The following is a 13,890-nucleotide window of genomic DNA, read 5'->3' as shown; positions in this document are numbered from 1 at the left end:
TATGGTTTCAGGCTCAGGATGAAATAAGTCTCACCTAAATGTGCTCCTTAGTTTAAGTGAAACTCAGACCCCCCCACCACCACCCTCACCAACTAGATTTGCCAGAGAAGGCCCATGTGGGTGGCCATGGCTGAACTTTTCCACTGGGTTTTGGTGGCTGTCATGAGTACAGTGTGGCAATGATGTCACCTATCAGTTCCTTAAGGATTGGACTGGCCCTCTTGTGTCCCTGGTACCCCTTCCCATAGGCTTCAGCCTGGGATTCTCTAACCATGGGCCACTTCTAGTCCACGCAGGACTTTTGTGCAAATCTGGAAAAGTAGTCCTTCTTTCAGGGGCACAGAGCCCAGTGACAGGGTGTATGGCTTGGCCGGCAGAGTGTGGGCTGGATTGCAGCCCCGACTTGTTCCCTCCACCCACCAGCTGTGCCTGGTGCCTCCCCTTGGCCTAGCATGTGTCCAGGACTCTCATCCTATAAGGGTTGAACAAATGACAGCCAGAGATGCAGAGATGCAGAGGAAAGGGCAGGCCTGAGCACCAGCCTCACTTGATCCACAGCAAATCCTTTCTGATGCAGACTTAGGCAACAGGACCAGAAGCTGCAGGGCTTCCAGAGTGATCCACAAGGCCGATCGCTCCAGCTTTGGTGGGTGAGGCGGGCAAAGGTGTCACAGCAGGGCAGTTGATTTGCACCTGCCACTTTCCAGCATTGTTGCTTCTCCACCTGAACTGCGGATCTTCAATGTGACCATGTGGCTTCTTTCAGAAGAATGTAGTTTAGGACTCTTGGATGCAAGCAGCAAAAAATTCCCTCTCAATATTTCAGTTAAAAAGGAAGATTGGTCCTAAGTAGAGAGCAGTGTCTCACACATGAAAGGCAGGACATGGCGCCTTCAGAAATGGTCCCGATTGTCTTTGGGATTTTCTTCAGTCTCTGATCTGCTGCTCTTATGTGTGCTTGCTTTCCTCTCTCTATGCACAGCCCCTTTCTGTTTCATTTTGGCTATTTCTATCTCCTAAGTTTATGTGTCCCCTATTCAAGAGACCAGCCAGCCTGAGTACTGGATCTTCCTGCTCCGAGTCTGTGTTAGTCTCTGGGGAAGATGCTTGGTCCCCGATTGGCCCCCAAGCCTGACTGGACCTGGGCTGGAGGGCAGAAGCACTCAGAAGGCACACGGTAGCCAGGAGCTACTGGAACTGGGTGGGAGCCGGAAGTGGGGTGGGTCCCAGGAAAGGGTATCCTGAGCCAAGAACAAAAAGGTGCCTTCTTTTGAGCCACATGAAGTCTGTCTGTGACTCCTTCCAGGATGTCCATTCTCATCATCTGCATACTGATCACAGGTTTGGGGATCATCTCAATTATTAGCCATTTGTCCAAAAGGAGGAGAAGTCAAAGGAATAGAAGAGGTCAGTAGCCATTGCAGGGTGGGGATTAGGGAAAATGAAAGGGGCCAAGGAGTAGCCTTCAAATGAGTGATTGTGATCCTCTTCTTGTTTCCTGGACCCATGGAGCCCAGTGTAGCCAGCCCATGGGTTGGGGGGGATTCTGCTCTATGGTGATCAAAGCCCCATGAGAGGTGACAGAGAGGGCATAGTAGCTTTGGAAAGGGGGGTGTGTAGACTAGGGACGAGGGAGGCCTTGAGACAACCACACCACAGGCCTCGGTGTGTGGAGGGCCACCTGCCTCCCTAGCACACAAGCTTTAGGAGGCAGACTTACTCTTTGCTTGGAACTTTTTTTTATCTGGAGGGACTGTCAAAGGACTTCTGGGACCCCTGGATAAGCAGACATAGAAGAGTGTCCTTCAAAAGGGCCAGGAGTAGAAGAGAACAGGCCCATGGGCCTCAACCTGGGTCTTCAGCCACTGGAGACAGAGCCCTTAAGCTTTGTGTGTCCTTCTGCCCTTGGGTGATTACAGGTAAAGGTCTAGTTAGAAGCCAGAAAACCAGGCAAGCTTCTTCTGTGATCCCTACACCTCTGGTAAATTCCCTCCTTGGCTCTTCCTGGGTCCCGGGCCCCATGGTTACCTGATCTTTAGGGATCACCCTTCCTAAATAGAGAATAGGAAGTTTGTTCAGCAGGCACTATGTGAATCTTCCCACCTTTCTTTCTTTCTTTTTTTTTCTTTTCTTTTATTTTTTGTTCACCTTTCCTTTGGGGCAGCATCAGAGAAACCAAAATCCTCAATACCACCGCGTGTTGGTTCTGCTAACCTCTCAAGAGGACACAGGGTAGAAAGAATATCATGTTCAAGCACTACTGTTTGGCCAGTAGAGCTTTTTATGCTCAGAAGCCACAGACAGAGAGACTGTAGGCATAATTACGAGCAGACTCCCCCCTCCTCTGGGTTTGGAAGGGCAGAAAAGCAAAGAGAGTGTGAGAAAACATGCACACACACATGCACCTAGAAGCACCTGGTACTGAAACACAGGGCAAAGCTGGAAGAATCTGGAATTCAAAACTAAGACTTCGAGGTCTCATATTCTCCCTGTGATCATTTGGCCCCATGGGAGAGCAGGAGCCCTAAGAAATAAAAGTTTCGGCTCCCTTTTGTCCTCTGAGAGCTTTGGGAACCACTGGAGGTGGAGAACATAGGTGAAGCAGCATCTTTCTCAATTGTGCCCAAGGCAACTCCCTTTGGGACACAACTGTACTGTAAGTTTTTGCAAAAACCATTGTCACTTATTTAAGGCATGATCTTGGGGTAACTTTTCACTTCTCTAGGCCTGTTTTCTCTTCTATAGATTGAGGACTCTATCCTCATACTCCTCAGGAGCTTTTATTCACACATTCATTTGTTCTTTCAAAGCACAAGGACCATGCTAGATGCTAGGGATACAAGCAAAAGAAGTAGCATCTATCTTCATGGCATTTATAATATAGGGTGGGAGGGAGACAAACCATCACACAGAAGAAAAATTGCCAGCTAGTGTAAGTACTCTACAGGGGAGGCACATGGTGTTGTGGAAGTTGAGGCAGTGGAATCCAACCCTATTCCTTTTGAGTACAGGGTTGTACGGCTTGTTTTGCCTGCTTCTTCACACCCAGGCAATTGAAACATGGCAGCTGGAATCAAAGACCCTTCTGGCTTTGACCTTCCCATGTTCTGCAGGGGTCCAGTTGCATTATATTACCAAAGCTTGGTGAGAGGTAAATGCAAGCTCCATATGCCATACTTCCCTACTGACCGAGCCATGAGTGGTCAAATAATGACAGCCAATTCCTGCCCTGAAAACAAACTGTGCTGTTTAGTCCCCATAAAGCTACCATGAGAGAGTTTGCAACTTTTACTGCCAGAAAGACACAGCTGAGGTGGGCAACAGATCTTGACTCGATTTCCTTTTTTCTGTTGCCCACAAATTAGGCAACTTATTGAAGTTCTCCTCATGTGTCCTCACTCCAAAGGAAGTGGCTTTTCCTGAACAGATGTGAGTGAAGATTTCTTTTATTTAGTTTATAAATTAAGTGATGCTACCATAAAGTCACCAAGACGACCACTGCCCACATTGTGGGGACTGTTTGTGATCTCTCAGGTGTTCTGAAGGACCCTGCGATTTGCCAGCGATCCCTTGTAGCTAGATAAGCACAGCCATAGCAAGAGAAGAAGGGGGGCAGAATCTTGGTCAGGGGTCTGAGGGATCACTTGTGTTTTTTTGGTTCACCAATAAATTCCTGATTGGTGTTGGATGAACTCCCTGGTACAACTGACTTCTCCTGGGATGTCACTGGAAATGTATTTCTGCAAAGGTTTCAAGTATAATATTGCAATATTTATTTCTGCATTGGTATGCCTTGCTGTTGTACCCAAAGAAAGGGCTGTAGGCCAAACCAGCAGGTCTCAGATTTTCTTGATGAAAAGATTGTCCTCTATGGGAAACCGCCCCCGACTGAACGGATGCCGCTCTGGCTCAGTGAGAAACCAAGGCATAGTGAGTGAAATGTTCAGTCAAATCAGGAAGCATCAGCAGCTGTGGGTGCAAGTGCAGCTGTGCTGTCAGTCATGCCAGAACTGCCACCTGCATGTCTGCACCTTCTCTCCCCGTGTGAAGTCCCCCTGCTGTGTCAGGGAGTTCCCAGGGGCACATATCACTACTCTGCTGCCCTAATGATCCCTGGTCTTCTTGTGTCTAGTAACAAGGGTGTCAGCTAGTCTCAGGACTCAGGATGCTCGGTGGCCCTGGGGTCCATGCAGGGCCAGGGCAGGGAGGTTGGCTCTTGACACAATTCTGCACCTGCTCTGCACATTTAGGTCTAGGCTCTCACAGCATCTTTCATGGACACAGTTCCTTCAGTTTCCATCCCAACCCCTCCCTCAGTGAGGAACTTGAAGCTACTCAGCAGCCTTTTTGCTCAGCCAGAAAACAACTCCGGTCCCTCCTCTGTGGCCAGTCAAAGCGCAAGCCCACTGACTCCGCAAATAGCAACCAAGTCTGGGCTGGGTTAGGCCACCCTACTGCACAGGGCAAGATCTTCTATGACACGAGGCCCCTGGGGGGCTCAGCAGTTGAGCGTCTTCCTTTGGCTCGGGCCTAATCCTGGGGTCCTGGGATCGAGTCCAACATCAAGCTCCCTGCAGAGAGCCTGCTTCTCCCTCTGCCTGTGTCTTTTTCTCTCTGTGTCTCTGTGTGTGTGTGTGTCTTTCATGAATAAATAAATAAAATCTTAAAAACAACAGTGACAACACCTTCCATGACACATGAAAACATCTGTAACTGTCTTAGAGGATTTATACCTATGTATCTGGACAACCATTTCCCCTGAGCATCCTGCAGGTTTGGTCTGATTCCATGAACGGGAGCTCTAGCACCTTTTCCTCTTCCCTTCCCTGGTGAAGACTTTTTAAATCTATGGTCAATTATCTAATTACTTATTTCATCCTCCAGTAAGTAAAGCTAGGTGAATACATTTTCACGATGGGGAGACAAACCCCAAAATTCTGCTGTTAAAAATAGGAAACTTCAAGGAAACAGAGAAGAGCAATTAATGTGATATTTCATGTCCAAGTGGGTGGCCCTAGGACAATGCTCACTTCTCGAGGAGCCACTGAAAAAGCCCTCGCTCTCACTGAGGAAGCTGATGTAGCTTGTAGCCTCAAGGTTGGTTGTATTGTTTGCTGTTCACCCCGAGTTTGGGAACAGGAGAAAGCTAGAGAGGCCTCCCCAAGGAGCTTCCCACAGCCAGGACAGAAGAGCCTCTGCTGCCCTCCTGGGGCTGCCACTGCTGTGCTGTGGCCTCTACACATGACTAAGGCCCCAAACCATCTTTCTCCTTGGCCTTTTGGCTCCCACAAGGGGCCCAGTCTTCCACTGTCTTCCCAAAATCCAGCTGCAGGAGCAGCTGCTCCATCTCAGAAGGAACTTGCCCTCTGGGTCGGGTCGCCCCACTTTCCCTTGCTCACATCTCTGCCCCTCTGCATGCTCCAGTGGGGCCGCCTGTTGTGTAGATAAGATGCCAGGAATTGGGAGTTGCAGGACTGGGTGTCACGTTGCTCTGCCACTTACTAGCTGGGAGACATTGGCTATATTATTTGTCTCTTTGAACTTTAATTTCCCTACCTCAATGTTTAAACATATGACCCAGTGTATTTTTAAAAGAGATTTGGGGAGGCTGCTTTTCTCCACTCCTGCTTCCTTTGGCATAGACTGAACTCCACTGAGGTAGCACTCCTCAGTGACGTCCGATCGGAGGAAGTGAGTCTGATGTGAGTTTGTGGGTCAGACTCTGGGCATACACTTCCTCTTCCTTGTTCAACCCTCTGCGTGCAGCTTTCAAGGCTCACATGATCTCTCCTGCAACCCCTGGGCGCCGCTGGGCCACGGGTTCTGATGTGGGGGTGGCGGAGGGGACTTTCCCCGCTTCTCTGTAGCTACCTCTGTGCTATGCTCTCATTGTAATAAAGGTGAAACTTTGTTCTCTATCTCCTGAGTCCTCTTATTTCTCAGTTGGTTCAGAATTCAGGTGCAGATGGGATCACCAGGTATTGCGTTCCCTAAAGATCCTCAATAACGTAAGTGAACAACTTCAGAAGTTACAAGCAGGCTTTTAAGGGAAGATGCCTCCTCCCACCCCTGCCCCTCAGTCCCTCAGTTATCAAGCTCCCTTTCCCAGGGGCAATCACTGAGACCAATTAATGGTGTTTTCTTTCAGACTAAATATGTACAAATACAGGTGCACATGGGTGCAGCATGCACACACACGTACACATACTCTACTGGACAGTCAGAATTCTGTTCAGCAGCTTGCACCCTACGTCTAACATAACTTGGAGATCTTTTTTTCTTTGAACATAGAGTGGCTTACTTCTTTTTAGCAGCTACATTGTACTCCACTAGCCAGTCCCCTCTCGATAGACACTGAGGGTTTGCTCCATCTTTCATTGTTTCAGAGAGTTGAGCCTAATGGACAAATAAGCAAACTCTGGGGCCCACCCACCTGGGTATGAGCCCCAGCACTGCTACCTACTAGTGGTGTGAACTTGGGCACATTACTGTTCTAAAGTGGGAATAGTAAAAATTGTAACCTCCTGGTGTTTTGTGAGGCCTCCATGGACACATGCCAAGCACTTGGAATATACTTAGAGTATAACAAGCCTCACTAAGTTTTAGGCACTTTGGTGAATATTATAATTTAAGCTACACAGGTGACTTTCTACAGGATGCATTTGCAGTAATAGGATTTAAAACATTGTTAGCTCTTGCCAAATTGCCTTCCATAGCAACTCTACATGCATCTTGGCTCCCTGCAGTCCTGCCCAAGTGGTTTGTTAGCAAACTTTTTAAAGACTTTTTTATCTATTCATTTTAGAGAGAGGGAGAGCACAAGTGGTGGGGCATGGCAGAGGGCGAGGGAGAAACAGACTCCTCAGTGAGCAGGGAACCAGGCTTCAGGGCTCCATCCCAGGACCTGAGATCACGACCTGAGCCCCTGAGCCAAAGGCAGATGCTTAACTGACTGAACCACCCTGGAGCCTCTGTTAGCAAACTTTTTGGCTAATCTCATTGATGGAAAAACATCTAATTGTAGTTTAATTGTTTCCCTTATTATGAGTAAACTTGAGTATCTCCTCATAAGTTTAAAAGCCATTTATATTTCCTTTTCTGTCACTAACCTAGACTTACCCTTTGTCCTTTTTGTTTTCTATTAAGTTGCTGATTTTTTCCCTACTGACTTAGAGGAGCTCTGAATATATTAGCAAAATTAGTACTTTGGCTATGAAATGCTTTGCAAATATTTCCCAAGCTTGGCATTTCGAATGGTATTTTGTAAGTCCAGTTAATCAATCTTTTCCAGTTCATTGACTTTGGGTCATACATTCAAGGCATTGACCATCCTATTTTTTAAAGTTGTCCCATATACTCTTCTAATACTTTTATAATTTTTTTTACAGTTTAATTTTTTATCTGAAATCTATTTTGATTTAAGGAGGAAGTTGTAGATCTGATCTTGTTTTCATCCACATGGCTGCCTACCTGTTGAAACACCATCTTAGGCAGTTTGGAAAATGGATAAACCAATTTTCCCCAAATGATTGGATATGCCATCTTCATCATACTCTCAATTTCCTCATGTATATCTATTTCTAGTCATCTTATTCTATCCCATGTGTTTATTCACAAACCATGAACACATTTTAATGAGCCATGCTTAATAAAACAGTACTTTTAGGCAGCGATTGGAGCTAACCTTCCTATATTCTTTTATTTGCTTCTTTTATAAATTTTTCTACATTTGCTTTCTGGTTTATTGTCTACACAGGGACTTTAGAGTAACCTTACTGAGTGAAAAACAATCTTACTGGTATATTTACTGGGACTGTCTATGGGATTATCCATTAGGATTTGGGGAGGGTTAACATTTACATTTTTAGCTCCCATGTAACATTGCTTTGTGTATCTTCTATGCTATAGCAAGGAGGTGGATATGCACATTTCAGTAGCACTTTACAGAAGAGGGACCTTATATTTCTATAAAACCCTGGGATGTACAAATTACCTAAAGAGGGGTGCCTGGGTGGCTCAGCTGGTTAAGCATCTGCCTTCAGCTCAGGTCATGATCTCAGGTCCTTGGATGAAGCCCTGGGTTGGGCTCCCTGCTCAGCAAGGGGGTCTGCTTCTCCCTCTCCCTCTGCCCCAGCTCCTGTGCTCTCATCTCTCTCTCTCTCTCACTTTCCCAAATTAAAAAAAAAAACATTAAAAAGTACCTAAGAAGATAACATTTCACTTATTCTGACACTAAGAGGTGAATGTTATTAGTTCTATTTTCAAGATGAAGCATTTGAAGCTTTAAAAGCTTAACACACTTACCAAAAGAATGCAGCTAGCTGGTGCAGAGCTTGAGACCTGTGCCCCGATCCATCCTGAGCTTGTTCTAGAGTACTGCCACCTCTGTTAGGCAGTTCTGGATCTCTGGACATGATGGGACCAGATAGATAAATAATGTGGGAGGAGCCAGCATTGCAGAGGGTTTGCTTTTATTTGTAATTCTTGCTAACTTGCCCATTTGGCTGACTTTCCCCAAGTTGGTCAGTGGCACTGAGCGAACACTTTGTGTGTGCTGAGCTCGGTACCACACACTTTGGAAGGGGACAAGGGAGCAGTCTCAGTTCTCAAAGGAATAACAGGCTGCCGGTCAAAACGGGAGGGCCAGTAACCTCCTCTTAGGCCAAGAGAAAGACTGACCCTTGGTCTTCAAAACTGCTGGCTAATGTTTCCAAATCACACAAGCAGCTCCATCTGGAGTTTGGCCAGGCCGTGGTCTGGAGTTTGTCCAAAGGGAAAGTGATGTGTAAAGATGGAGCTGAGAAGAAGAGGGACTGATATCAAGCCTCATTGGAAAGGTAGGGAGAGTCTGTCACTTTGACTTGAGCATAGACAACGGGGTCCAAGTTCGCAGAATGTTTCTCAGTCAGGTGATTGTTCGTTTCTTCTGAGATTTTGAAAGTTACTTTAGCATAGGTAAGTGCTCCCTCGGGGGATGAGAGCTGCAGAGGAAGGAGGGGGAATGAGTGAGTTCAATTTGGAAGAAGGTGTCTCTTTAGAAGCCACTTGGAGGCTGTGGTCACAGATGGTCAAAGAAATGAGAGGTGCACATGCCTAGTGTCCCAGAACAGTGTGGCCATCTTACCTTGGCTGGAGGATCATGGCTGGAGTGAGGGTCTAAGGGAGGATCCAGGGCCCAGGGACTGGAGTGACCTGCCACAGATGCAAGGAAAGAGAGGGACAAGTCTCAGTGGGGTGTGGAGGAATGAGAAGCCTCTCTCTCCACAGGCTGGGGTGAGGGGGTGGGTGCTGGAGGTGGGAAAAGTGGACCATGGGGATGGCAGAGAATGGAGTGAGGGGTTCAGGTCCTTGGTCTGTGGACAAGGTGAGCTACCAGGGTTTTACTGTCCCTCAGAGCCAACTCCATTCTCAATGGCGAAGCCAGAAGAGCTGTCCCATGTCTTGGAGACCACTTACATTTCCTGCAGCATTTTACAATGAAGAAGACCAGGGCCAGCAGAAGCAGTGTCAGCAGGACCCCAGCAAGAAAGGCGAAGGCCAAATGCTGTATGCTGTTTGGGCAAAGAGAGGGAGCAGATAACATGCTGGACTTTTATTTATTTATTTTTTTAATTTTTTATCTATTTATGATAGTCACAGAGAGAGAGAGAGGCAGAGACACAGGCAGAGGGAGAAGCAGGCTCCATGCACCGGGAGCCCGACATGGGATTCGATCCCGTGTCTCCAGGATCGCGTCCTGGGCCAAAGGCAGGTGCTAAACCTCTGCGCCACCCAGGGATCCCCCATGCTGGACTTTTAAAAGGCCCCTGCCGAAGACCAGAGGGTGACGGTTCCTGCCGGTGGGGACATCCCTGAAATAGCCCTCCTGCTGCCTAGGTGACTTTTACCCACTGCCCCTCAGCTTTTGGCTCTTGGATTTCAGAACTATTTGAGGCCTCAGTGAAAACTGTGGGTTCTCGTCCCCCTCAAAAAAATCTTCATAAGCCCCCTCCCCCACACAGCCAATTTTATCGATCGGCCCAGGGGATTCATGGATCTCTTGAGGGATCTCCAGGTTAAGAAACACACTCTAAAGATAAAACCGATTCAGTTCCTTGACTGTTTCTGGTCCCCGTCGCCCGGACCTCCCTCCCAAGTTCCATCACTGGGAGGTCAACACAGCCTGCAGGGCCGCACGGTGCAAGATGAAGCAGCGGGGACTCCCTTACGCGGTGTGCTGCGGCGCGGTGGGGGCAGCGGCGACCGTCGCGACCGTGGGGCTCGGGCTCGGTCCGCCTGTGGGAGAGCGCAGAGCATCAGAGCACAGGACCTGTCCAGCTGAAGCGTCCGGGGTACCCCACCCTATGCAAGCAGCCAGGGAAGATAAACCATGGAGGGTTCCGCATTGCAAAGGGAGAACAGCGTTTTGTCTGCTGGATCCTTAACTTGAAAACGAGCCGGGACCTAAAACAGTCTGCTGCCCAGATGAAAGAGGGCCCCAGTGTTTAAGCCCTATGTACCCCTTTGACGACCAAACGCACCTCCTGCGGCTCTCTCCAAGATCTGATGGGCCCCTCGGCAGAGGCACACAGTGTCGGGGCCAGGCCGCAGACAACAAAAAGCGAAACCCAGAACTAGCATTTCCCAAAATTTTGGGGAACTTGGCCTTGGAAACTGCTGCCCTTTTTGGTGTGTTCCGTTGTTTGTGGGGCAGCTTCACCGATAACCAACCGAAGGTGGCCTCGGGCCTCGAGCAGCAAGGGAAGCCACGGGAGGGTCTCGTGCTGAGCCCCAGACCCCTCTTCCCCAAACTGGGAGGACAGACCGTTGCCCCCTGCTCCGTTTATCACCCTTCCTGGCCTTAGGTACGGTTTAATTCCTCTAACTCGGGATCCCTGGGTGGCGCAGCGGTTTGGCGCCTGCCTTTGGCCCAGGGCGCGATCCTGGAGACTCGGGATCGAATCCCACGTCGGGCTCCCGGTGCATGGAACCTGCTTCTCCCTCTGCCTGTGTCTCTGCCTCTCTCTATCTCTCTGTGACTATCATAAATAAATAAATAAATAAAAAATTAAAAAAAAATATTTAATTCCTCTAACTCACAGTGCGGTCTCATTACCGCTCCGTGGCACACTTACTGGTTAATCCAGTCCATGTTGCCTTAGCAGTGAGGCAGGTAACGGTTTCTGTCCTGGACTTACCATCGTCGGGTTCAGGTCTGGAACCCCCTCCTCCCATGCCGTCTTCCTGAGAATAAAAAGTGTTCCTCTTAGAAAGCCTAGAAAGGAAGTGTGGCGGAGGGGGTGAACTCTGAGGCTGTGATTTTAGTATCAGAGCAGTATCAGTGAGAGGGAGAGGCTAGTTAAGCTGGGTGTTCTAGTGAGGTCAGTGGTGGGGGGCTTTATACATGTTGTGGTTAGCACACCTCAACAGCCAGTCCTCTGCTTTGCCCCTCCAGAAATGTGGTCTCAGCAGGGCACCAAGAATTGACTGATTGGCCCAGAACTAACTCACACCAACTAACTCACAGGAGACTGATGTATAAACTGAAATGACATAAGGAACATGTTGGTGTTACCAGTACATTCTATCAGAACATGTGAGAAAGACAGTTAAAACCAGTTTTGCTTAGAAAATATGGAATTGAACTAAGTATGGGAGAAAATGAATGGATGATTTTAATATTGAATGTCATAGAGGCCTCAGTCCTCCCTGGCAGTGCTGGCTAAGTCTTGACTCATTTTCTCATCAAGGTCCTTCCTCTAGGGTATATCAGAATTTTTATTCTGTTCAATGTACTATATTGTCTTTTCAAGTATGTCAGTATGTAGGCTATGGTTCTACATCTTATGTTAAGCTTTCTGTATTTTCCCTTTTATTTCCTTGTACTAGATAAGTATAAAGTACCTAAAATCAGCAGAGTAAGATCACTCAAAATCCTACTACCTGTTGTTAATATTATAGCGCATTTCTTTTTAGTTATATTTCCATGCATTTCCTAAAAGCTAGTTGAGACTTCATATCTCCTTTTTTCTTGTTTTTACTGTTTTTTCTTTTATCATAAACATTCCTTCCATGTCACCCAAAACTTTCTACAAGCATTTTAAGTGGTGATAAGTCTTTATGTTACAGCTATGTACTGTAGCTTGCTTAACTGGTTTCTTTGTTGATGAAAATGGTTTCCACTTTTATTTAATAAAATAATAAAACAATTTTAGGAAACCACAGTTTCATTTCATATTTAGGCATGCCCATGACAAGAATTTTTGGCTCTTCCAATACCTGCTGTATTTCAAGGTAGTTTATTTAGACAATAAATGCCATCTATTATTTGTGTTTAATTGTTCAGCTTTCAAAAATGTATCAATTTCTGAGTCCTAGACATGTGGAGGGTCAGGAGAAGGATATCTCATTGCCATGTACCAGTTACAACAGCAACAGTGACATTAAGTGTCTTAAAATCCATCAAATAGGGGCAGCCCAGGTGGCTTAGTGGTTTAGCTCCGCCTTCAGCCCAGGGTGTGATCCTGGAGACCAGGGATCAAGTCCCATGTCAGGCTCCCTGCATGGAGCCTGCTTCTCCCTCTGCCTGTGTCTGTGCCTCTGTGTGTGTGTGTCTCTCTCATGAATAAATAAATAAAATATTTAAAAAGAAAAAAAGAATAAATCAAATAACATAATCTAGGATAAAATGATGACAGGGAAATCTGGTGAGAATTCTGAGACACAAGAATAGGAAGCTCACCATCTGTAGCAGAATCATCAGTGGTAGCAATTTTTCTAGCACTTTTTGCTCTTTTTCTAATTTAAAAGCCAACAGTGCTCTTTGTAGAGTACCATGAAATATTTATAGAGTATTTTTTAAATATTGAAATATGTGTTTGACCTAAAAAGAGCATGATCTTATCCTATGAATTTATACTAGTCTTCACTACTGGGGAGGTGGAAGATGAGAGGATCATAGGTTTCTGTAAAATCTTAACCTTCACATAAATGGCTCTGAATTTACAACTGTCCTAAAGAAATGCTGCTATAGCCACCTTTAATAAATTTTGGGTCACCCCACCCTGAAAGACAAAACCATCATGCAGTGCTGCAGGGAAATAAATACTCACGGATTCAGGCCAAGAAAAACAGGAAACACATTTCCACTTGAAAACAACACCCCAAACATTTGACAGAGCATAAATTAAAATAGAAACAGTGCTATATATACTTTTTCACGTTTTGTCCATTACTGGAGACTCTTACCGATTGCCATAAAATCCACCAGTTACATACAGCCACTCAAATACAACCCTTCTCTCCCTAAATAAAGTTAAACAGAAAACAAAAATGATAGAAACCACTAAAAATTAGATAACATTTTCTTTTGGTAAGTGATTATTTCATCTAGATTAAAAGCATGGGGTAAATGCATTTACCTTCTAAGAAAAAGTCCGGTCATAAGATGCCAATCGTTTAAGACTGAACTTTTCACTTGTTTCCGTGACTACTCCTGCTTTTCAGAGATGACGAAATAATGATTTACTGGTACTAGCCCATCAAGCTGTGTGTTGCAAAGATCTTGTCTAAACTTGAGGTCAAACTTCCTCTTTAAGCCAACACTATCTATCTCTCTATGTATTTTTAAATTATTTTTATAATATCACCTATTTTTAATCCCATGAATAGCTTCTTTTATATCTTTTGACATGTAAACACCAGAACACAGGGGGTTAAGACAAGTTTATTTCTAAGTAAGTGTTTATTAAGTATTTAACCACCATGTGAGATAAGGTGAAAGTCCCATCAATATGACATTATCATTGTCACCAAGCATCTTCAAATCTCATTTGTTCTAACCAGGAAGATAAAGTTGATAAGGAGGAACAAAAACTAGTGTCAAGCATGAGGTGCTAGCTGGGCAGACAT

At 46.1% G+C, this 13,890-nt stretch overlaps 1 protein-coding gene across 3 annotated transcripts; it reads right to left on the bottom strand.

The window, feature by feature from the left end:
* Positions 1–8,455: 8,455 nt before the first annotated feature.
* Positions 8,456–13,449, bottom strand: C5H1orf162 (chromosome 5 C1orf162 homolog). Of its 3 annotated transcripts, none has more exons than XM_041756638.1 (7): positions 13,401–13,449; positions 13,228–13,284; positions 11,115–11,254; positions 10,209–10,275; positions 9,457–9,551; positions 9,125–9,192; positions 8,456–8,981 (listed from the first exon to the last, which is right to left on the bottom strand). In XM_041756638.1, exons 1-7 carry the CDS (start codon positions 13,421–13,423, stop codon positions 8,820–8,822), a joined length of 612 nt encoding a protein of 203 aa, XP_041612572.1. In that variant the 5' UTR covers positions 13,424–13,449; the 3' UTR covers positions 8,456–8,819. The 3 variants fall into 3 exon arrangements, with proteins under 3 accessions (XP_041612572.1, XP_041612573.1, XP_041612574.1); XM_041756639.1 differs by having other exon boundaries at positions 11,178–11,254; XM_041756640.1 differs by lacking the exon at positions 13,228–13,284 and adding an exon at positions 11,402–11,522 and having other exon boundaries at positions 11,115–11,223; positions 13,401–13,415.
* Between the last annotated feature and the right edge of the window lie 441 nt (positions 13,450–13,890).

The sequence above is a fragment of the Vulpes lagopus genome, chromosome 5, assembly GCF_018345385.1.
Source record: "Vulpes lagopus strain Blue_001 chromosome 5, ASM1834538v1, whole genome shotgun sequence".
In the NCBI taxonomy this organism is placed as follows: domain Eukaryota; kingdom Metazoa; phylum Chordata; class Mammalia; order Carnivora; family Canidae; genus Vulpes; species Vulpes lagopus.
Note: the sequence above shows the minus strand (reverse complement) of the source record. Positions and strands in the feature narration are given on the sequence as shown.